The sequence below is a fragment of the Copadichromis virginalis genome, linkage group LG7 (genome assembly GCF_057382275.1).
Source record: "Copadichromis virginalis isolate Kocher_CV1m ecotype Utaka linkage group LG7, C_Virginalis_male_GT1.1, whole genome shotgun sequence".
Lineage (NCBI taxonomy): Eukaryota > Metazoa > Chordata > Actinopteri > Cichliformes > Cichlidae > Copadichromis > Copadichromis virginalis.
This window is the reverse complement of record NC_140624.1, coordinates 61584466-61609373: the sequence shown is the minus strand read 5'-3', so window position 1 is coordinate 61609373 and position 24908 is coordinate 61584466. Positions and strand designations below refer to the sequence as shown.

The following is a 24908-nucleotide window of genomic DNA, read 5'->3' as shown; positions in this document are numbered from 1 at the left end:
TTTTCAGTTAATACAGATCTTGAACAGAGCTGTCAGTTTCTTGGGGCACATATTCAGTGTTAATACTAATGATTATGCTCATATTCACTGTTCTTAAGTAGTCCACTGAAATGTGACATGAAGCTGCTGCCAGGACATAGAGAACTGTCTGCCACTTACATGGACTGTGGAGCATCTGTGCTCAGCTTTGAACAATAAATCTCTAAAATCTATTTGCAAGGGCGTAGATTTGTTTTTGTGTTAGTCATTATTTTCTTCAATCTTTGGACAACTTCACCTAGGAAATAAACAAGATTGACTAGACCCAGGGTATCATAGGTTAGCGTGCTGAACAGGAGGCAGTGTAAGAGAAAAACACTGAAATTTTCTGACACCTGTTCACAGCCTTTGCTACAGAAAGAAGGGTGACTGGAGGTATCGGGTGATAATTGCTAGCTGTAAAACTGAGATGGCATCAGACTTGCAGGAATTTGACAGGGAAATTGCTGTGCCAAAAGCAGAAAATAGAGAGAACGAAGGTGGGGGACGTGGGAGAGGTGATTGACAGTTGAAAGTGGTGTGCTCTTATTAAAGCTGGACTGAAATCAATGCAACAGAAGTGTTAGCATTCAGAAAGCAGGGCAGTGTACAAAAACTGGACAGCATACAAATCACAGAAGTCAAGTTCACATCCTGAAAGCTGCTCCTCAGGTGTATAAATGTATTAACACTCAGACAGGTGATGTGTCTGTGCACATAAAAACGTAACATTTGAGCTGCAGCATGAGCAGGACTCTGTGGCATCAATGTTTCATACATTAACCGTGTTGTCTTGCGTAGCGATAAGCGGCGATAACTGAGGAGAAACATGCATTTGTTTAGTGAAAACTGGATGCAGTGAATCATTTAACAGGCGATTTCATTGACAGCTGTGTGGACTCTAAAGGACAGTATAGATAACCGTGGGAAATCCAGTGGAAAATCCTGACAGCTGTTTCACTAACAGCTGCCACGGTGGAGCTCTTTCTGCATTTGTCCTTCCCTCTCTCTCCGAAATGAGTAATAGATACAATAAAGAATGCTCTTGGTTGCATTGGCAGAATTTCCCATTAAAGCCAAAGGGGCAGAGGCGAGCTTCATGCTCAAATTAATTGTTTCCCTTGGCTTTCAGTGACAAATGGAAGGAATTCTAACAAGAATTTATAGGGGAACCTGAAAAATGAATTCGAACAAGTGTGGAAAAGCCGACCAGCTACACCATACTGTAAACGTGCAGCTTGTTGGGATGTTAGAACCTGTGCCAGCTCTATACAGCTGCATATGTGTGTTGTTTATTAATGCACTTTTCCAACAAGTGGGTGTGCAGTTAAAATAAAAAGACCAAGTTATAAAATAAGATGAAAAAGTTCTAGCACAGAAGCATGTGGACGTATACAGCAAATATAGAAATGCAACTTAACAAGAAAGAAAAATTATGTCAACTGGAACCAAAGTCTGCCCTAGTTCTCTTGCACTGATTAGACGGGTCAAGGTTGGGGACTGGTTTGTGTTGCTGTAACAACTCTGCATCACTTGCTGGCTGCCATGGCAATGCATCAAAAATAGAGTAGTGGAAAATGATCGTTGGCTGCTCGGTGGGTGTGTTGGTAGGTTGATGGCACAAAAGAGAAGCAGACACACATCACATCATATAATTACTTCAGTCAGACTGCTCATAACCTCAAATGATTCAGTTATTACAGCAGAAGTAGTCAGATATCGGTGTCTAGGCTCCGAGCTCATCTCTCCTCGCACATGTTACACATAAGATTGGGGAGAGATGAGTAAATGTCCCCCCTGAAGCCGACAAATGGATGCTGGGGCAGTGGAGGGGTTGAAACAGCAGGCAGAGATGAAGGGAGAGGTGGGAAGTGTGCAGCTTAAATAGACAGCCAAATTGGGAGGTTGTGTTTGGTATATTATGTGACTAGAGTGAGCAGGTTAAATGTGCAAGCTTTGCTCCATTTATCACATCCTTATAATTAAAGGTGACAAAGAGGAGAGCATTCCACTACACAACTACATATTGGGATATGCAATAAGAATTTGCAGCCCTTCGTTTCCCAAATGATGTCCCTCCTTATTTATAATGAACCGCTATAAGGTTTGGCTTTGAGAAAATGCAAGAGAGGGGCTTCAGCTACCACTTGCCGATTACACTGCTGATTATTTTAGATTTTTTAATCCACTGAAGGCTTAGCGTGTGAAATGGCAGAAAATGAACACGACAACAATACGACAGATGTGATGTGGCTTCCGTTCTGATTTCCTTCTTAAATTGCATTCTTGCCTTAATTTAAAGTACTCATCTGGAAGTCCAGTCCAGTGTCTTTTAATTATCATTTTCAATATTATTATCATTGTTGTTTACAGCAAGAATCAACTCAAGAGTTTAAAAGCTTAACCAAAATCCCCCACAGTGATTATTCAGTTGCTAATCTTTCTTTAGAGCCAATGACGTTAGGCAGTTTAACTCACATTTCCTCATGCAGCCGCCTTCTTACAGGACGAATAAACATTGCAGTTCTAAAAATATTTTTGTTTAACCAATCCGCCAGCAAGAAACACTTTCTATTGTGCTTTTTTTGTGTCATTTCCCAGACACGGGCGAAATGTGTCCAAACACCCCACTGAGTTTAAACCTTAATGAGCAGGACTTAATTAGTCTGTAGCCTCAGTTGTCTCTCTCTCAGTCATCTACACTGAAATATTGCTGTGATGCAAAATTGTGCAACCTGACATTTTATATTGAGCTTAGTAAATGTGCCACAGATGCGCGATCATCCAGTACAGCAGCAATAAACACAGAAGACAGCCGATATGACAGGAGTTTGTTTATATGAGGGGCCTGTTTCTCTGCTTAGTATTCTGCCCCCGCTCTTTCAATCTGTATGCTGTCAGTCTGTTTCAGCATTTCCAGTTCAGCATAGTGACATTTTGAAATGTATTCACTTCCAATCAAGACACTCAGAAACAGGGGACACCAAGTCTTTCGTCCCCCCCTTCCCCAAATGTTCGCCCTTGTCTGTAGTGAGTGAATGTCTGAAAGACAAATTACGAAAGAAGAGCAGAATCAAAGTAAGAATGAAAAGAAAGGGAGAAGAGAAAGCAGAAATAAGGAAGAGGTTAAATGAGATGGCTTGAAGTGAGTGGATCAAAGAGGAAGATTAAAGATATCGATGCGGTTAATGAGACTAATGGCGTTCTTTTATCCCTATTTCTCTGTTTCTCCAGGTCTTCCAGCTGAAGAGGAAGTGAAACTTCTTGTTGGACATGGGAGCTAAAAGTTATGAAACACTGCACAAAACCAGATACGGACATTTGATCATGAAATAACCAGTTTCGTAGCTTTGCTGGAACCAATGATTTGCAGTTTAAAGATCCAGAGACACTTAGACATTAACATCTGCTTTTTAGAAATACAGAAGCATAACTTTCTCTGCAGGTGAGCAAAGCAGGTGTTTTTAGGGCATCTAACGAACATGAGCAGGGCAGACAGCTGGCATAAAGTGGGCGCTGCAGGGGTCCTAACCTTAGATTACAGTTTAACAGATTAGAGCTAAGCAGCAACCACCTTAAGCTCACCAGCCCCATGAAACTCACGCTTCTAGCCAACAGAGCATGCACAAAAACATCTGCACACAAACACACACTCACTGGCACAGCTGTAGAACACAATTAAATTAGTGCATTTGGCAGACGGTGTGCAAACCTAGCTTTGCACCATACACACATTAAATCACAGGCATAAAGATGTGCACATACACACATAGTCTGGGGTAGAGGACAGATGCTACGCCCTCCCCTCCTCCCGTCATCCTCTCAAAGCCAGCTGGAGAGAAGATGAGATTTGGGGCTGATTGGTTTTGTCTATTTTTCCATCACGCCCTGTGCGCCTCACTCCATCCACCACTTTCGCCTTTCCACGGCGCAGCCTCATCCATGGACAAATAGTCATCATAAAAATCTGACATCTGTACCAGTTTGAAATGAACAGTGACAGGACTTCTTGACTGATTTTTATTTCTGAACTGTGGATGCCAAATTGGTGAAACATCAGCGAGGTGATAGAAGGAAATGCTGTATTCCTTTACAGCGTGTGATGAAAACTATCGCAAAGGGTTCTTTTTTATACACTTCTTTTTCATTACAATTTCATCATAACACACAAAGAACTGAAACTTTCTATACTAACTTTTAAGACGTTGTGTTTGAGGAGAGCGTAAAGAAGAGCCACATCAGAGGAGAGCTTTAATCTTAACGCAGTTGTTCTCAGTCAAGTAGCTCAGCGTTCCTCAGTGGCAGATTCAGACAATGGAGTGAAAAAGGTAAAAGAAAAAAAGGAGAGACCTTGAAAGAGGGTGACACTGGGCGAGGTGAAACTTGATAGAAAGACAAAAGGAAGAAAATAAAGGAAAAACTGGATTTTTTTTTTTTATTGTCAAGGGTGGCTAGAGCAGTGATGGAACACCCTTCAGGGCAGACCACCTCCCTTCTGCTGCTCCTCCTTCCTTCTTCCCTCCCTCTCTCCACCGCTCTCGACTAGTCTGCTGGCTGTCTTTGGCTACGTCGCTTCAGTGCAAACAGAGAGACGGAGGGAGAGAGAAAGCACAGCGCTGCGGCCAAGCTCAACATTCACACAGATGGCAGAGGAAACGAGAAAGACCTGCCGCATCCAGCTGTTGGATTTCACTGACGATGGATACTGCAGTTAATCAAATAAAAAGAGGCAGGGAAAAGTGACAGAGATCCAGACAGAGGAAGCCAGGAAAGGGAAAGTTATAAAGTTCAAAAGAGGAGGGAGTGGACGAAAGATACAAAGGTGCAAATACGCTGGGATTGTACTCGAAGCTGAAAGAGAGATCACCTCACACTGAAAACAAAGGACCTCTGAAGCAGTCTGGCTCCAGTTGTGTGTGATTCAGCGGCGACTCCTGTGTGTGTGTGTGTGTGTGTGTGTTCGTGTCTGTTCAGGCGCTTCAGTGTGTGAGAGAAGTGCATGGCTGTGGAGCAGTTAGAGAGAGAATCCAGCGGGAGACATAGAGAAAGCGTAGGAGCTCCGGTGAGCGAACAGCTTGACTGTGAGACAGATCGACTCTGACACTATCCTTTGTATTTTTGTGTGTGTGTTTGTGCGTGTCTTTGACAGACCGATAAAGGGAGTGATTGTGTGGTCCATACTGGCAGCCAGGGGCTCGTCCCAGTCACTGTGACCAGACCGTGGTGGTTGCTTAGTGGAGGCACAGGAGGAAGAGGAGGAGGTAGTTGTGGGCTGGGGACAGTGGCAGGCCCAGGGGTGGGGACATGGCCTTGGGGGGGCCGCATACCGTCCTCCACCCTGCACCGGGACAGACGCTGGGGCTGGGGGTCCTGGAGCGGGGGCGCATCCAGGGGAGCTCCCAGAATCTCAGAGCTCAGGCCTTGGTTAAGTGGAGGGATGGTTACAGGTGGAGGTAGTACTGGGGTAGGAGGTGGAGCAGAGAAAGGAGGCAGAGTGAGATGTTCCCGCAGAATCTGGGTTCTCCTCGGCTCCCTGGTTCTCATCTTTCTCACTTCCCTATTCTTGTCCGTGTCCCTTCGCGGGGGCGTCGGATTCAGCTACCTGGAACCACCCGGGTGGGAAGAGTCACGGCGTGTGAAGCTCGTGCCCAGCTACATGGGTGCGCACCGCCTGTCATCACCTGATGCCCCACAGCAGAAGACGTGTGCCTGTCAGCGCTGTGTCGGGGATCCTGGAGTTTCTGATTGGTTCGATGAAAACTACGACCCGGATATCTCTCCTGTTTGGACAAGAGACAACATGCAGTTACCCTCTGATGTCTACTACTGGTGGGTGGTAAGTAACTTTAATCTCTAAAGTTATGTAAGTTAGTAACAGTCTGGAGTGTTTTTCTTTTGTTTTGTTTTTTTCACATCAGCTAAAGCAGTAAATTATTGTAACATATCTCAAAGTCTGGAAAATTAATAACCTCCACAACCAGGGCTCCTACATCTTTGTAAATCTGTACTATATTAGGTGTGGTGACGCATTATTACATGTGCAAGTTTGTTTTGTTCCTGACATCTGTTTGATTTTTTTTCTCAATATTCGAATAAAGCAAAGAGCCTATGCCCTCAATATACTACAAGTTTAATAGCTTAGCTTCTTTGCATATATACTTATTGCTCCTAATCGGTAAATATTAAGCTCTATCCAAGAGCGTGTCAGCTTAGCACAAAGACTGGAAGGCTGGAGACAGCATGGCATTTCCAAAGTAAACAAAATCTTCTTAGCAGTTCTTCTAAAGCTCACTGATTAACAGGTGTTATCGTGTTAGTTTGTTTGCCCCCTTCTAAGTGACAGCACATAATCCCTTGTAAAACCATTATAGAATAAACATGCAAGATATAAGATTAAGATTAATGAACTTTTAGTTGAATTTTGAACACAGCCTGCGTAGTTGATTCCACTGCTTCCTGTTGTTATGTTAAGTGTCTGGCTTTATAATTAACATACAAACAGAATAGTTTGTCCATACGTGATTGATACAATGTGATGTTAATATTAGCAGGGTTTGTGCCTGCCAGAGCTAAATCTCACACTGCTCCTAAGCACTAGAACAAATGCTACAGCTGTTAAGTTAGTTAATGTGTCTTATTAGCATACCGTTCTTGTTTTCACACATGTAAAAATACTTTAAATGATTGTTTTTTAAAAACGTAGTCATAAGGAACCAGAAAGAAATGTTATGAAGTCATACTTTGTCCATTCTTGAGCTATTCGTTCACTTGTGTTCATTAAAATGCCGACTTATCCCTCCACGAGTTACAGCAGCCACAGTTTTCCTGGCAGAAACCCTCAGTGTCATACAGTCTTTAAAACAACTTCATTAGGTAAACTTATAATGTTTACAATGGTTTCATATTTACATGTGAGCAATTAAATAATTTAAAGCCAGGATCTGAATTCACTTTCATAATTATTCATGGAAAAATCCAGCAATAGTAAGGGCAATAAGTTCTCCACCGCCTGTCTGAGCTCTTAGCCCTTTATCTCAGTGTTCCAGGGTCAGATGTCCCTGACTGGAAGGGAAATTGGTATCCAGTGCATGCTACCACAAGTTCATGCAAATTGTAGAAGTTTCCAAATCAGAAATTTAAAGTTCTACTTATAAATGCTATGCTGCGTTTTTTGTATATGTGGTTTAGTTACTTGTTTTGGAGTAAAACACCTGGTTTGCATACTTCACACTAAATCTGCAGACTGCGTTTGGGTGATTTAATGTTTCTAACTTCATAAAGCGAAACACAATAATAAGATCATGTATTATACTACAGCATATAGCATCATTCTCCTCTGAACCACAGTAAACAAAAATAACTTTGTGCCACTGTCTGGAGCACTATCAAGCACTTTCTATTTATGTATATAGAGAGCGTGGGGAGCTGCAAGTTACATGGAAGACATAAGTTTATAGAACACTAACACAGGGGGAGTAACACATAATAATCTTGTCCTCCTCATCCTGCCTCATCTCTGAGCCAACCAATCCCCCTCTTACAAGTCCTACATGCTTCTCAAGTATCCCTGCCAGTCATATGTGATGGTATTTGTGGAAAAGTGGAACAAATAAACAAGGTTGGCCTCTGGGTTTTCCTTAAAATGTTTTATAGTAATGTGTAAAAAACAAACAAACAAACCCCAGAATGAGTTTTTTTTTTTAGTCAAGTGTGAGACACAGGAAGCACTTTAAAGGATCATTATGTAAATGCCTCCTTTTAGTTTGATTTGTAACTATTTACGTACATGCGTTGTCTCTCTATGTCCACTCAAATCTAAGTGCAAATGTGTTTGTGTGCATCTGCAGTAAGTGTCATCCAGTTTAGTGTCCTTCAGTGGCCGGGTTAGACTCTTATTTCAAAGCCGAATCCTCAGCTAAGCTCTGAAATGGCAAAAAACTGCAAACACAGGCCAACAGCTGCCAAGTCATTAGGTCACACAGGGTAACAGGGTGGTGATGAACTGGCGTGGGGGGGGGGAGTGGATAGGAAAGGAATGGGCAGATCTAAAATACATTTATATTAAATTATATTAATTTAATTATATCAAATGTGGTTTCTGAATTTAATTAGTCCAGAAATGTAATCATCTGCTTTTAATGGACTTCCAATAAGTCACATTGCTTGACCACTGTAGGCAGTCATTTTAATGAACGACTTGTGTTGGTTACACCACGTATGTAATGTTGTTATTGCTTGATTTCTAATATATAGCATATACCTTGTGTGTTTGTTTGGCACCATGAACTCCTGACCTTGAAGACCCCTTAACTTGAGGTCTGGAGTGTAGTTTTGGCAGATATGTTAAAATCATTGCTAATGCTAATGGGGAGGACTCTACCTATCTTAAAATACCTTAACATTTAAATTTGGAAACTTCATAGAGAGTTTCCATATTTTTCTCTAAATTTAGAATGTTCCTTAAAATATTGTAAGAATGAACATAATGTAAATTATATTTATTAGCCTCCTATGAAGGCAAAGACAACTCACCAGGCTTTGGAGAGATAAGTGTTGTAGACAGGCAGCTGTCCTTGTTTCTGAATTACTGCAGACACAGTGAAAAGTGCCAGTTTACGTGTTGTCTGCATAAATTTAGAGTAGAAAAATGTCACAGCACCCTGAATGAAGCTTAACAATTTGCCCAGAGTGATCACAAGGCATGTAAATAATTACATTCAAATTCATGCGGCCTCTCCTGCAGAGGGTACTGCGGAGAATAAAAACTTGACTAGAACTTAATTAGAATATTATATCTGTTTGAAAAGAGAAACCCTGCATATCACAGTCAAGAATTGTTGGACTGCTGGAATTAGTTGTGCGGAAATTTGCTGAGAATTACAATCGCAGACATACTCCAGAGTCTTTAATTGAGTCATGCGTGAATTCTGACTTTTTCAAAAGAATTGACATCAAACCTAAAAGGCAAGCCTTATTTAGCAACTACACAATATTTATTCTCTCACACTGCAGTCAGCAGATTTCCACTCTCTAATCAATACATCCATTTTAACTTAACAGGAATTAATGGATGGCTGGGTGGAGAATGGAGAGAGGAATGGCCACAGACCTCAAGAGTAATAATGGCTTGCTGTCTAGTGTCTTGCCTGCTGTTTATATGGTTGTGTTTCGAGCTAGTATTATCTTTGAGCGCTGTAATGTAAAGTAAGGATGACTTACAGTCCTTGCATTTGGGAATCAGAAAACAGAAAAAGACATTGTTTCCTGGTAAAGACTTTTATGAGGCAGACTTCAGCAATTCACAGTAGGGATCATCTTTGTAGCTGCTCCCTAGTCAGTTACCTCCTTTTATTTCTTCTGAGAGAACCTCTTCAGTCCAAAAGTGATTTGTTATGGGAAGTCTATGCACCCGATGCAACCAGTGAAAAAAAACACTTCTCCTTTGTTATTTGATTTGTTTGTTTTTAGTATTGGTCGACTTTCTTTTATTCCCAAATCCAATAGCAGCGCTATAAAGAAATGAAAACAAGCGATTAATGCGTATTCGTGATTGGACCTCTTCAATCAAACCTAATGTGCAAATGTGTACTCCTGCCTCAGGAGAGGCACAATGCAAGCACGCAGTGAAAGAAACATTTTAAGCATTTCAGTCTGTTGCTGTAGACACAAACTCTCCAATGTTATAATTGTACTTTTTAAGGTAATTTTACAATTTCTTTTAAAATTTGCACACTGGGCATCTGTCTCTAATTTTATAACAGGGCTAATTTTGAATATCTAATGTGGCTTCTGGAAACAGCAGTGAAATCTTGTTTCAATGGAAAAAGAAAAATTAGAGTTCCTTGGATGCAGTTGCCAGGAAACTTTGGGAGTCAGAAGACGGCTGACATGAAGGAAGCTCGACAGCATCCAGCTATGCTGCCAGAAAACAAACGCCAAAAATTAGTAGCCCCTGAACAACAGCGGTATCGAATGCCAAGCTGGCTCTGGCATCATATATGCAGTCAGAGACCGAGGAAGGCAAAGGGATGCATGGATCAAGGAGGATTGAAAAAACAGAGACAAAGACACAATAGCAGAGAGGCAACAGCAAGAGAAACAAAGTCAGAAGGTGTGAAAGAAAGATTAGTGGACTCTGATCAGGGCTTATGATCTGCCTCGTGCACAAGCAACCCAGAGAGAAAAGGAGATGAAGATAGACAAGAGGAGCAGCAGTAAGGCAGAGCGGAAAGGGGAAGTTAAAGAGCAGGAGTTAGACATGCGGGCAAAAAGGCTGATAGAGAAGATGCATGAATGAAAATCTTGAAGACTGAGATCTGTGTTGGAAGAAGCGAATTAAGGGCACTGGTGGGTGCAAAGGAAGGGGTGACAAAGGAGTGTGAAAATGAAGATTGCTGTGTGTGGGAGAGACAGAGAAAAGATGGTTATGGATAGGAGGAGCCATGCTTCAGCTGCCAATACCCCGATGGATATCCATAGGATGCCATAAGCTGCATTCTTTGTTTATAGGTTGTTGTTTTGTTTTGTTTTTTTACATTTGTGCAGGTGCTTGTTTTATCTTTTCACGCATGATTGCACATTTGCCTGTGTGGTTTGGCAGATGCTCAAATGAGCCAGGATTTATTTTTTGCCTCTTAATTGGACAACTTCTGTTTGTTAGTTGGTAAGCATCATCATACCACAAAAGGGCACTCAAACCGTGATCCAGAGAAATGAAAAACACTCTTACTGACATGAATAAAGCAAACAATTTTTTTTTCTTAACTGTAAACATGTGGCTTCAATATACTTCATGCCCTTTAAGATCACTTGTCGATGTAAAGCGACTGGTGCCTGCCCAAGAAAGCTTTGAAGTTAAAGGATAAGTTAAAAAACGGGCATTTCGTGAGTTAAAGCTTTAAAAATGAAGGGTGCCTCCATGCTAGCAACACTGAGAGGCTATAATTAGGCACAGCAATGCTTTGAGCTAAATGCTAATGTCACGATGCTAACATGCTGGAAGCGATTAACATTTTAAAATTACCATTAAACCAAAGCAGAGCTGAGGTTGATGAAAATCTGGTTAGTGTTTGGAGGGGCGTTTTTTGTTTTTAAGTATTTGATTAAGTGAAATTTACCAAAACATTTACCAAGAAATTAATATTTTCACATGTGGCAGGTGACACCCAGATTGTTCTGCTGGTGCTGCTGTCACTTTTTTCGCCTATAGATGAAACTAGTTTGCACGCTCAAGGACTCAAGAAGTAGTCACGCCCATGGTCTCTTACCATAGTCTCATGTGTTGAAATGCCATAATTTATTATGAGGACAAACATGCCAAGACGGTTTAAGCGCTTTTTAAAGTTCACCGGTTTAAAAGCTATTAAGGCTTCACATTAAAACGGCTTCAAAAGTCAGCAGCCACAGGTCAGAGGGTAGACTGATACTTCTGTGCTCATTTCAAATGTGCCCTGTAAAATGGTGGAGCTTTTAAGTATGGTAATTTTGTGAGGTGCCGTGCTTTATTTTTTTTCTAAGTGACCTTCCTCATTAAAATTATAATGGACTCTGTTTAAGCTAAAGCGCTTAGATTATTATTCATGTTTTCTGACAAGCTGATGAACAATGCATTAAACCCATTTTCACAGTAGCCAAAGGCAGGAACTTAATCTGAGGGTGTTTTTTTTTCAATGTAAAACACCAGTAGCTTCACATTTATGGTGTTATTTATCCATTAATCCTCTGACAGACAGCTAGCTTAAGAGCGACCTATTGTATCACTCTCCTCCTCTCTTCATCTTTCTCTGAGCTATGTTTAGATCTTATTTTTCCTCTTCTGTGCACCTTTACATTTACCAAATCTTTTTTTTTAATAATTTACTCTGAAACAACCTTTGCTTTCTTTTCTTTTTAAAAAAGATTTTCTCACTCCGCTTGTTTTTGACATGTGGACGGCAATGCCTCAGCTCCTTTGACCACAGTCTGACTGCATCCTGTCAGTCTGACACGTAGCTGTTACCTAAACACACACGCACACACTTAGGCACAAGCATCTGCTTATTTTCTCTTGAATGCAGGCGAGTGCATGCATACACATGCACACGGGCACACAGAATGTAACTAAATTTAAAGTCTCTTGTCAGATATGATTTGTCTGCAGAGGAGAAACTACACATCCTAACTATCTCTCTCTCTCTCTTGTTCTCTCTCTAGATGTTACAGCCCCAGTTTAAACCCCACAGCATCCAGCAGGTGCTGCTGAGGTTGTTCCAGGTATTTTATATTATTAATTCATCTTTCCTTTGCCGTAGTGCTTTCATATCAGCCAAGTCATTCATTCAGACTTCCGTCCAAAGACTGAGTGGAGGGGGAGCAGATTGTCTTTATTTGACATTTGGTTTATCTCAAACCTGGCTCATTCCTCACCAGCGCGTCCGTATGACTTTTTTATATTCAGACTCTCAAAGCACTTAAAGTGCTTTCCCATAAGGATGTAGGTTTAGTCTGGCTCCCTTAGGGCTGAAGTGGTTCATGTATTTTTCATGGAGATTCTCATAAAGAATTCACCCCAATATTGAGAGCTGCATGTATTTTCACAGTCAGGTCTGAGCTGCAGTTTAGGTCGTTTTATGTGTATTTGTGATGTATTTAATTTCCTCCGTAGCTTCGGTCCAGTCTGCTTGATTTAATCATGGTTGTTTATCACAGGTGATTCCCGGAAGGTCGCCGTACGGCTCGTGGGATCCGGGACGCTGCCTGCGCTGCGCTGTGGTGGGGAACTCCGGGAACCTTCGCGGGGCCAGATATGGCGCAACCATTGATGATCACAACTACATTATGAGGTGAGAGAGACGGCTGCAACGGATAGATGAGCAGAGCAAGACAAAACAGAGTGGATGCAGGGCACTATTAGATAAAAGCACGACTCAAAGAAGTAAAATTATGCTGTAAGACCAAAGCTTGGAGGTGAAGGAGGGAGAGGAGAGGAGGGAGACAGCTGGAGGGAAGAAGAAAAAAGAGTTTATGTGGGGATTACACTGTATTCTCACTCCGCTCAGTATGTGCCATTAAAGTTCCATCATCATAGCCATCTAGATTGTGTGTGCATGTGTGTACAGGATGGGGAGGTGTACTTACAAAGAAGCAAACAGCAGATATGTGTGCGATAGCAAAAGTAATCCCAGCGTTTGTGTCCCGAGACATTTGAACTTATAGGCTGCGTCTCTGTCTCACACACACGCCCATGCACAGAGGCACATAAATCCTTTTGTGTCAGTCTGCTCCCCAGCTGTTTCCGAGCCGCATTGACGGATCACAAAGCCTGATTGTTCTTAAACAATCCAGCTCATGAGCACAGCTATATGTAGTTTCCTGCACTGCGCGCGAGTTAGTGTCGAGGACACATGCCGGTGCCATGAAACACTCAGCAGGAGTGACTGATATAATGTGTTTTTGCCTGCCATAGGCAATGGAATCCATTAGAGCTGCATTCTCAATAGACCCGTGTGGGCAGCCTGCAACTTCCATCTCCTGCTACGATTTCTTAATGCTGTGCTTTGATTTTCATTTGTTTTTCAACCAGCTTGACCCACAAAAGTCCCCCTCACTATCACCACCCACCGCCTGTCTGCGTGCTTTTTAACTCCTGCTGTGTGAACAACATCTGTTTTGTTCACTGGCATATGGTAAGGTGAAGTCAGTAGCCACCTTTTTAATTCCAAGTGCAACCAACTGTTTACATAAACGGATCACTCCTCCAGACAGTGAGTCACAGCTACTGTAAATACAATGAATGGCTCAAACGCAGCTGAGCGATTAGTTACTGTCTGACTGATTTTCCTGCATATAATATACATTACTGTATACTCTGCATATGTGTACTTGATACAGTGTGACTGTGATAAACGTAAAGTGTTTTCACTGCTATGGGAGCTGTGCTATGATGTAGAGAACAAGTAAACAAACAGTCGCTGAGAACAGCGCTCTATAGGTGAAGAACTTGTTTGTGTGACCTTGAATCAAACTGCATTCAGCAGCAAAACACTGAAACACTGAAATCACCTCAGCTGTAAAGTGTGACAAACTGAGCCCATTTTCTTTTATGACATGCTTTATTTTTACTTTATTTAAGTTAAGCACATTTTAAACAACTGTATTGTTTGCTCTCAAACTTATTTTATCAGTTACAAAATTGCTGAATAACACGCAAGCTGATATCTGTATACCAATATATCTGCCATAGACCCATAATAGCCTAAATTAGTATCTATATTGAGCTCTATGAGGTCATGAAGTCATTCTTCAAGAAATTGATTCCAGCAACATGAGCAGGAATTGCATCAGGAATTTGGCAAGTCAGTGTGAAATTAAATCCATGTGAAGGTACTCTGGCACCAGTTTGAGTCCAGCTGGAGGTAAAACCCAAGGCCTCACACACCAATTTCTAACAGCCTGTGACCTGATGATGTTCATCTCTCACGCTGTTCCCCCGTCACACTCTCTCCTAGGATAAATCTGGCACCCACAGTGGGCTACGAGGAAGACGCGGGCAGCCACACCACTCACCACTTCATGTACCCAGAGAGTGCCAAAAACCTGGCAGCCAACGTCAGCTTCGTGCTCGTTCCCTTCAAAACACTGGATCTGGTCTGGATCACCAGCGCTCTGTCCACGGGCCAGATTCGATTGTAAGACGAGACACGTGCACGCAGATATGCATAAGCATGGATTAAGACATGTCAAATACTGCTTGCAGCACAGGGATGTTGAAACTTGCCATTTGACTTCAGGGCACACAGACACACAGAAGAGTATCTTTGGGGAATAAATAAAATTTTCTTAACACACATGCACTGACACGTGGAGTGGAGATGTGAGAAGCCAGAGAGTTTTTGAGGTGGAACAATCTGCCAGCTGTCAATCATCCAGAATTCATAGCTCCAGCAATCACATAAAGTGCTGATTGAATGTAGTCAATCAATTTCTCTCTCTCCCTCTCAGTACTTACGCTCCAGTGAAGCAGTTCCTCCGAGTAGATAAAGACAAGGTATGTATTTTCATTGAGTGCAATTAATTTTGGCCATTTTCTCACACACACACACACACACACACACACACACACACAAAGAGGGAACCTGGTCTGCTACAACTGTTTCGCCCCATTCCCATTGTTGATGAAGGATTACAGTTGGATTATAAACCCTTCCTTTGTTTTCACTAATCTGCTCGTTTTTGGGTATTTTTAATCCGTGAAAATAAATAAACTCAGACTAATCCCTGTCATGTGAAGACTTGGCAAATATCTTCGCCTGGTCAGAGACTCAGTTTTAATTTATTTAAAAAAATTTTTTTACAGCATCTTTGTGGCCGACCCAAAATTATAGATTTAAAAGACTTACTCCCCCACTGTGGGTGGGGGAGTAAATGGGGTTCTAAGCAGCCTCTCTAAGCCCAGTTTGTTGCAGACTTGAGTATCACCTAGAGGTAGATGATAAATTTCTAATTACTATTCATTCCCTTAAGAAGTCCTTGAATCTTTCACAGTGATCAGAACTGCAGGGAGTATTAAAATTTAACTTGTTCTGTGGGACCGGTGGAATATGCAGCGTCTATAATATGCACGGGGTTATCTTCCCTGTGTTAAAGTGCAAACATCTGTTTAACAACCTTCATTTTGATGAGGAATGACCTTGAATTTTACTCAAGTTGGAACGATGTGGCTTTGTAGTTGAAGCAGAGGTCTGCAGGTCTCGCTGCCCGAGGCGGTGCTTTTAAATAAACAAGAAATTCCACAGTTTTCTTGTAGGACTTTTGCTTTGATTTCACAGTGAATAAGACTTTATCTTATGGTATCTTCCCTTTCTCTACATGTCCCTCCATGACCCAGGTCCAGATCTTCAACCCAGCATTCTTTAAATACATCCACGACCGCTGGACTAGACATCATGGCCGCTACCCCTCCACTGGGATGCTAGTGCTGTTCTTTGCTCTGCACGTCTGTGATGAGGTCTGTTCTTCTTCTTTCTCTCTCTGCATTTGCATCAACGTGGCACTTGTGTCCTATGTCTTGTTTTAACTTCTGCTCTCCTCTAGGTGAACGTGTTTGGTTTCGGTGCAGACAGCCGTGGAAACTGGCACCACTACTGGGAACAGAACCGCTACTCCGGAGAATTCAGGAAGACCGGCGTCCACGACGCAGACTACGAAGCCCAGATCATTGAGCGGTTGGCCAAAGCCGGCAAAATCACAGTCTTTCCTGGAAAATAACCAGCAAACCAGCCTGCATATATCTAAAGTTTAGTGTTAGAGGGCTGGTTCAGCAAACAGACACTATACAGGCTGCTTACATCATGTTTTTGCTTTCACTTGCCTGCACAAATTTAGGTTCTCAGCTGAAATAAAACCAAATGGCTACGGAAGACGAGACAAAGTGATCACAGTTGGTACTCAACACTTTACTCCGTTCACTTTCCCCTCATATTAAATGAATGCCCTCTGTTGAGCTGCAGGTCGCATCTGTTAAGTAGCTACGAACAACTATTGTGTAGATCCAACGTGACTCTTTTCGCTGCTCTAAAAGTGGGAGTTGAGACTCAAATTAGAAGCAAAAGGCTCAGGATTTCACGTGGGCTGCGTTTGGACTGAAAGTCAAGGCAAAGGACAGTACAAACACAGGTATGAGGGCCCATGGAGGAAAACCTAACCAATGACAATAAATACTGACTTTGTTTGCAGCGTGGAGGATGCTGGAGAAGGAAACGGAGGAAAAACATGTCCCACTTTTGGACTAAATCCAGAGGAAATATTCACCTTGGATGACAACCTAATCCTCAATAAATAACAGAGACACGCCATCATATGTACTGAAAAGACGACAGAAGCTGAACGGTCAGCGTCTAGAGAAATGTTGTTCTACATCGTTTGTTGTTCCCCTTGTTAGGTACAGACCTTCAGAAAAGGCTGAGGTTGCAGACGCAAAAGTGTAATGTTGGACATTTAAAGGACGCCAGAACTTAAAAGGCCACTTCATAAACAGTTGTTCTTCTCAAATCTTGACAATTTTCACTGTAAACTCATATTTATGTGGTTTCTACTGGAGAAGACAGTGTTATAAGGACTTTGTCTGACAGTGATGGGTTGTAAAATGGTTCCTTAAAAGACAGTGTGTGATTGCTCTGGGTTTATAGCATATGACTGTCCTCTAAAGTCCCCAGAGTCCTTACAGTCTCAGCAAGGCATTAGCACCATGCAGCTGACCCACAGAAGCACAATGGAGACTTTTGCCTTTCAGCCATTCTGACTCAGAAAGATTACTGCAGCACTAGCACCGCATCCTGCTTTTAAATGCCACAACAACCACAGGCCCCTGCTACAGCCTTTATTCACATTCAGACTCGGAGAGGAAATGTTCTGGGAGAATGACGCTTTGACTGTGGTGAGGCCAAAAGCCCATCTCCGGGGATTTTATGTTTGGATGGAGGCATGCTGGTGTCTGGGCCCCGAGTTTAATCCTCATGTGGTCTGTCCAGGTCTAATTTGGGAGAAGAGGACTAAAAACAAAGAGCTGGGGCTTGTAGAAACAGACTGACAAAGCCGGCATGAGAAGCAGAAAACGAAGAAGGCGTCGCGTCGCTGCTGTTTATGTGCAGCCGCTTGCACAGTGCTACTCAAACTCACCGCTCTGGTTTGGAAAAGATGGAGAAGCTAAGACTTCTGGCAACCTCCCACACCTCAGTGGAGTTAGAAACTGTTCGGAGCACTTCATCCCAAATTAAGGCCCATTTAATGGAGTGAAAGAAACCTCCACCAGATATTAGAGTTATTAACTCATAAGTAGCTCAGCATCATTAACCACTAGCTCCAGTCCCTCTTCAACCAATTAAAACTTTCAGCTGTGTCTGGAGGGGGCGGAGCTACCAGTCGCCTTACACTTGACCTCTCTGCCATAAAACTGCACATCCTGTCCCGTTGTTTTCATCGTGATGACATCCCACCCCCCCGCAGAACGCAGAGTTCATGCTTAGCTTTGTTTGATTTGAGGGATTTACAGGATCACCTTAGAAAAAAAATGTGTTTCTGTCACCATCAAGTAGTAGTGATTTACTTGTGATATTCGCCATTGTTAGTTGATATGTCTTTAACAAGAAAACAAGCAAATGATAGTTTAGGATGTGCTGCTAGACCATTTCTAGAGGAGAGGTAGATGGGCGAAAGTATTTGGTTTAAGCTGAGGTTGTAAATTCATCCTTGGAGATGTGGTCATAAAGAGGTGGAGGCTGAAAATGAAAGGTACTCAGGGTTCCTACGCAGGTCTGTAAAACATGAAGAAAAACTGGCAGAGTGAACTCAACTCGCTCTTCACTCGCACCTAATGCAGTTATACTGATTTGAATCATTATCGTAAACGCAGCATTTGTACTGAGAGCTGTGGCTTTGAAACTTTATGTGCTTTTCTTTGTTTTCTTTCATATATATAATGTTACAAATATGGATGCCCATATTAAATATTGCCAAATTTTCAAGTAATAAGGTAAGCTTCTATAAAAGTAACTGCTGTGAGCTCTAATCCCAGATGTTACACAGTTCTAAAGGCTTAGTTTAATGTTTTTTTCTGCTCTTGTGTCAATCTGATGTCAGCTTGGTGCATATTTCCTTATATGGTCAGCCACAGCTCTGGCTTTCCTACAATCCGGATGTTCAGTCTGACGTCACTAGCCGTGTCTGGGCCTAAACTCCGCTGCAGGTCCATATATCAAATGATCACTATGGCATTACTGAGAGTTGAAAAACTGTCTAAAGTCTTTCATCTTTAATAAAATGATCAGCGTTCTGCTCTACCAGGTGTAACAATTGAGTTTAACATCCAGGCATCCATGAAAACGGAATTTATGACATTTAACGGAGTTAGAAGTTAGCAGGGAGTTAGCTCGCTAGCTTCTATCTAAATACAATATAGCATGTCCTGACTGCGGGGTTTTGGAAACAAATTAAAACGTACAGCTCTGCTATCACTTCCAGCATAAATGAAGACAGAAAACTAGACAGCAGTGACGTTTGTAGGGTTACTGAAGTTTGGCTAGCTGGTATATAATGATGTGCTACGTGACCGCTAGCAACACAGCTATGTTAGCATAATATAAACAAGCTAACTTTTTTTCCACTCGATAAAAGTTAACGTGAGTGTTCTCGGTGGTCAGGAACAAATGTAATTGCATGGCAGGATGCTGTAAAAGGACCAAACTTCAGCCAGGAGAACAACTGAGATAATCCATCCACAATACGAAGTTAGTCATTCATATACTGCTGCATGGGCTGGGCTGTAGTTACATCCTAAGGTTTTAAAAACTGAGCTTAAATAAATGATTAGTGGTAATAAAAGCCGAGGGAGGTCAACAGTGATCACTGACTGTTTTAGGAGCTTTTTGAGATCAAATAGAAGAAAATACATAACATTAAACATGTTAACAACACAAAAGCCATATTAAACGCAGACTACTTTAGACCCGGAAGTAGGATTCGTCGCGTCATCACTGAACAACCAGATAAGAAGGCAAGGGTGCAAGACAGCCAATCACAACAAAGAGGCCAGAATGTTTCATTTAGATGATGCGCTGGGTGGCTATTTAAGATAAGATAAGATAAGATAGAACTTTATTAATCCCTCGGGTGGGTTCCTCTGGGAAATTCGAAATATTTAAAGGGCCAGTATAAGGTAAATTATTGAAAACATTTTTTAAACTGCTAATCAAGCAGAAACCACAACAGAAAATGAGCATTAATGGCCCCTTTTAACATTTTCTTTAAATTTCTTTGATAATATTTCTGTCAGTCACAGGCTCGATTCAGTGGTGAGTTGTCAAACTGTAAGTCATAAATTACTTAAAGGGTCTAAACACTTAGTTTCAAATTTACATATTTCAAAAATAGTATTAAATATTTATGAGGAAACCAACAACATTCAGAGTTAAAGGCATCCTGTGGAGTTTTTGACCACTGGCAAGATTATGGAGCAGCGTGTCCTGTTTTCATACATCTAAAATTAGAAAATGTAGTAATATAATGGTTTTCCCTGCTGATGGCTTTTAGTTTTTTTGTTTTGTTTTGTGTTTAAATCAGCTTTGTTAATGTTTTACGAATAGGAAAAAGCATTGAGCTGGGCTGTTAGATCTGCAGGATATGCTTACAGAGAAACAAAACCTCTGCAGGCCCTGTCGCCGCTGTTGCTCTATGAGGTTCCCAAAATTCACCAGCAGTGTTTTTATGTTTTTTGTTTTGTTTCATCTCACATTTTTCCACATCCGGCCTTCCTATTTTAACCCAGGGCAAACAGCACAGACAGACTCATAGAGCATGCTGCTCTGTGAGAAAAGTGCTAGGTACAGCTTGAATATTTTTCTTTATGAGTCAGCGTGTATTTAGTGACTCATAATGTGGCATGCGCTGAGTTAAAATACCAAATCTGACACCCCCCTAAAAATGGTTATGAAGATTTGTCAATAGAAGCTGCGTAGGAACTGTGAGCGCCAACTTCTGCAGCACCTGCTTCATCCATGTGAAATAAGACCTGTGTGAGAGAACAATCACATCTCTCCGAGATTGTTGTTATAACTTCGGGGATATCATCCCCTGACATTATTACTGAGGTATGTTCTTATTAGCTGTTTTACATTTTACATGTACTTTAACCAACATTCTTACTGAGAACGATTAAAGAGTATCCATTATGCTTTACCTAATTTTCTGTCATATATATATATATATATACTGTTACAGAAGTGGATGCTCATATCAAACATGGCCAAAATTTCAAGCACTGAGGTGAAAAAGGCTTCAGCCTGCTCTAATCACCCAGTTTCAGACAGTTATGGGGGGGTCTGTGCCTAATTTGTTCGTCTCAGCTAATCAGAAGAAAGCTGGCTTAAAGGGAAAAGAGCCAACACTGGTTGTTTTCAGTGGCAAGCTGAAGACCCAGTATATGATAAATAAAGATTACTTTGAGCTATAAATCATTAAAGGCTATTGTGAGAGCCCAAGAATAAAAACACAACAAACATGGAGCTGGAAATGAGCACAAGAAGTCCACTTTAAGCTGTGCCTGTGCTTCTGATATGAGCTCCGTTGGTGTATTACTGTATTGTCATTGTACTTGATTTCAGTGTTTTTCTTCTTCTTTGCACATAACAGATTTTACAGGATGTTTTGGTGTTGCTGTGGCTGATTCTGGACACTCTTTATCTCTCTCTCTCTCTCTCTCTCTCTCTCTCTCTCTCTCTCTCTCTCTCTCTCTCTCTCACACACACACACACACACACACACGTGTACACTCATGCTTTCGTGCCTTGTCCTGCTGCTGGACATCCTCTCGCCTACAGCTGCTCCATCGGCAACACACACCTGCTACCATTTGCCATTTTTTCCCACAAACACGTGCACACAAAAGCACACACATGCACATCTTCTGGCTGAGAACTGTGCCTTCTGAGCTGTACATGCACACACCTTCATGAAACACGCTCTTCTGCCTTCTGGTCACGGTACAAAAGTCCCCTGGTGTTCACTCCTTACTGTCATTGTTTTCTAAAGATGGCTGAGGGAGAGATGTAAACTCGTGATGCAGCGTGACTCACGGTGAATTCATATTGGGCCCTTTGCTTCTTTTTGGGACACAGGGTAGATACTCGTGAGGCAAGATAGACGGCAGACGGAGAGAGCTTGAATCTGCTTTATTCAAGTCCGCGACTCTGCGGGTACCTGTCCTGTTCTTGTCTGTTTTGAAGCACGCCGCGAGTGTAAAACAGCAGATGCAGATGATAACAAAGCAGCTAAAATCGTAGATGTATCACTGTACTGCTTCTGTGGTGAACTTGAGCCTGGTTCGGTGTTTTCTTAAAATCGTCAGCTGCCACATTCAGAATGAATGTGTAAATTGTTTTGGAGATAATGTGGCTTTTATGCAGACATTATTTATGTTGCTCTCCGGTAGCAGTGTAACACATTCCTATCAAAAGCCGTAACTGTAACCCCCCCCCCCACAAACAGACCAGATCTTGTTCTGACATTGAAACAGTTTTCAGCTTCCTGGCTCACAGCTGTAGACCTGAACATCGTGATAGAAAGAGATAAGTGGCAGGGCGATCCCTTTCGGGTGTACCAGCCTAGATTAGTGTGGAGTTTTTCCCTCCACCTACATGACACAGATCTAAAGTAGGTCTTTTCTCTGACCCAATACACTCATTTTTCTTTTCTCCTGGAGAACCAGTTTTCTGGTTAGGTTCTGTGTTGTAACTTTGTAGGAAACAACTGACAGCATTTCAGTTAAATTTGTGCTTGTGTGCTTGTGCTAGGCTGTGAAATTTGATTGCGTGGCTCACTGAGGCTGACTTACAGAAAATGCTGAGTTTAAACTGGACTGATTTAATACAATTATACAATAATTTTAGATCGGACTACCCCGACCATCCCTGTGCTAAAAGCTGATTTGTTCGTGCTGTCAGTGGAATCCAGGTCCCCGATACATCCAGGACTATTTTTACTCAGTTTTGTCTCACGTGTCATGTGCTGCTGCTCGGTGAAGCCACAAACATCACCCAATTACTGATCGCCTGAAACTATGTTATCGAGCTTTGTGACGCTGCACGGGGAGTTTACCACACTTTCCATTTTCGTGGATAGAAACAGAGGCACATTAAACGAATTGGCTGCATTGTTTATGGGGTAATCAAAAAGAATGAGTGAAGGGAACTAAGACCATTTCAAAACACCAGATCAGCGAAAAAAAGGAAGCTGGACAATAATGTTTATAGCGTCACATACAGAAATTTTAAAGGGAAAATCAGAAAACTCTACCAAAACCTACCAAACTGTAGGTTAATGTTTGAGTTATAATGATTTTAATTGTGGACTGACCTGCTTTCACCAACATGGATTAGGAGATTTGGCTCCCATGCAGCAATACGGCAAATTGTTGCCGGGCACTGAACCGAAAACTAATGAAGCTAACATAATGCAGACTGGTGCTTTTGAGTGCTTTGTTTTAGTGTTACACATTTAGTAAGAAAACTGTTTTTCCCTGAAAGATGGAATCTGAACCCCTTTGTGCTCCACGTATTTTCTACCCATTAATATGAACAGACAGTTTGGAAGCGGGACCAGTGGAGGAAATTCAGGTGGGGTGGAACCCAAAGACTGTTTATAGAAGAAAGAAGTAGCCACTGTGACATCACTCATTTGTTAGTGAATGAGATGAGCGTTTTTGAAACCAGCAGTTTTAAGAGCAGGCCATATCTGGTGGACACTGCTCGTTGGTTCACCACGTGTCCGTTGCACAGGAGATAAACACCGCTTCATCATTATTCTGGAAACTAATTTGAACCATAATTTGCAAAATGAACATTATGTTTTCAGCTAACAGTTAAGACCATTGACTCACAATAAAGGTACTTAAAAATGTGATAAATTTAACATATTTATCCATTGGTGCTCTCTTTAAACCTGAAGCTATGCCCATCTTTTATATACAGTCTATGTTCCCATAGACAGGTTTTAGTCTTTAATGATAAACAAACAAGATGCAGCATGTTAATAAATGAGCTTTAGAGGCACTGGTATGAGGACAGATGAAGCATTTTGAGTTTTTGTCAAAAAAAAATAAATCTTAAATCATTACTTAATTTGACAGGAACAAATAAAATTGGATCAATTTGTGGTTGTCTAGCAGAGGTAAATGATAGATAACCTGTGCCGGATTAATAGTTTAATTCATTTGCCTCGTTCTGTTTCTTTCCATTTGCTGTGGTTGAATCTCTGTGTCACTCTGAAGTAATGGAGAATAGCTTTGTGCAGTAGGGACAGACATTGCACTGGCTGTTTGAAAAAGAGTTTGTAGGAACAAATACATCATGATCAAAACACTGCCAGTGCTGGCTGTCGGCATCGTTACATCGCCGGCTCCTCCTGCCAGCCTGCTGAGGTGGGAACAGCCACAAGCTGCTCCTTCCTCATCAGTTCACTGGTCTGCACTGAACAGAAACGGCTCTTTAGCAGCAGCAGCAACAGTCAGTGAGCTGCAGACAGCCCATGTCAGACTGTCTCTGTGGATTGTAACGCCAACACTCATACATACCTCCGTTAGCTGTTGTCCCAGTACTCTACAGTGAGCTAGACAAAACACCAGTCTTATAAAGTAGGCTTAAAGGCTGCTTAGTGAATGCATCTGTCGCAACAACAAAACGAGTAGTCAGATATTTAAACACTAACGTTTGGAGGGTTAAGACCTCTCCATGTGGACGGTTTCCCGTTATTGCTGTATGGATTTGTCATTGTCTAGTCCGGCTTTAATGTCTCATTCCTTGGTAGGAATACCTTTTGGACAACATGTATTTACTGCACTCAAACATCTGTATGATATGTGAACAGACTCTTTGTATCTTATGGCATTGTACAAATAAAAGCTTCATGAAAGATGAGGTTAAGGCCTGATGCTGTGTTTGTGATGCCAAATGGTCAAAGGATTTGTAATGATAATAAATCAGTGCTGATATAGTGTAAACAACAAAAGCTTGTACAAGGTATGCAACTCTCACTTCTTTTAACAGGTCATATTGGGTCACATTTTTGTTTAGTAGCTGATTGTGTCAGTATCAATAGACTATAAGAGATAACCTCAATTTGAGTTTTGGCTGTCACACTCTTATCTTTTTTAATCCAGTGAGAGCTGGATTTGAATGTGAAGCTCATACATTAGCAACTGTTCAATCATAAAGGGCCGTTTTCCTGCAGATTTCTACACAACCACAGGAGTCGCCCCCTGCTGGTCATTAGACACTGAGACGTGGAAGCTACAGCCATCTTTTACGTACAGTTTATGAACAGTGCTTGGCGTTTAGATCAATCTCAAATCCATAACAGTCCAT

At 41.7% G+C, this 24908-nt stretch overlaps 1 protein-coding gene across 2 annotated transcripts; it reads left to right on the top strand.

The window, feature by feature from the left end:
• The first annotated feature begins 3271 nt into the window (after positions 1-3271).
• On the top strand, positions 3272-24461 carry st3gal2 (ST3 beta-galactoside alpha-2,3-sialyltransferase 2). Of its 2 annotated transcripts, none has more exons than XM_085464599.1 (8): positions 3272-3304; positions 5168-5854; positions 12211-12270; positions 12706-12839; positions 14505-14684; positions 14998-15043; positions 15884-16003; positions 16090-24461. In XM_085464599.1, exons 2-8 carry the CDS (start codon positions 5456-5458, stop codon positions 16261-16263), a joined length of 1113 nt encoding a protein of 370 aa, XP_085320725.1. In that variant the 5' UTR covers positions 3272-3304; positions 5168-5455; the 3' UTR covers positions 16264-24461. The 2 variants fall into 2 exon arrangements, 1 of the variants encoding a protein (XP_085320725.1); XR_014921542.1 differs by lacking the exon at positions 3272-3304 and having other exon boundaries at positions 5385-5854; positions 16090-18990; positions 19832-24461.
• The last annotated feature ends 447 nt before the right edge of the window (positions 24462-24908 follow it).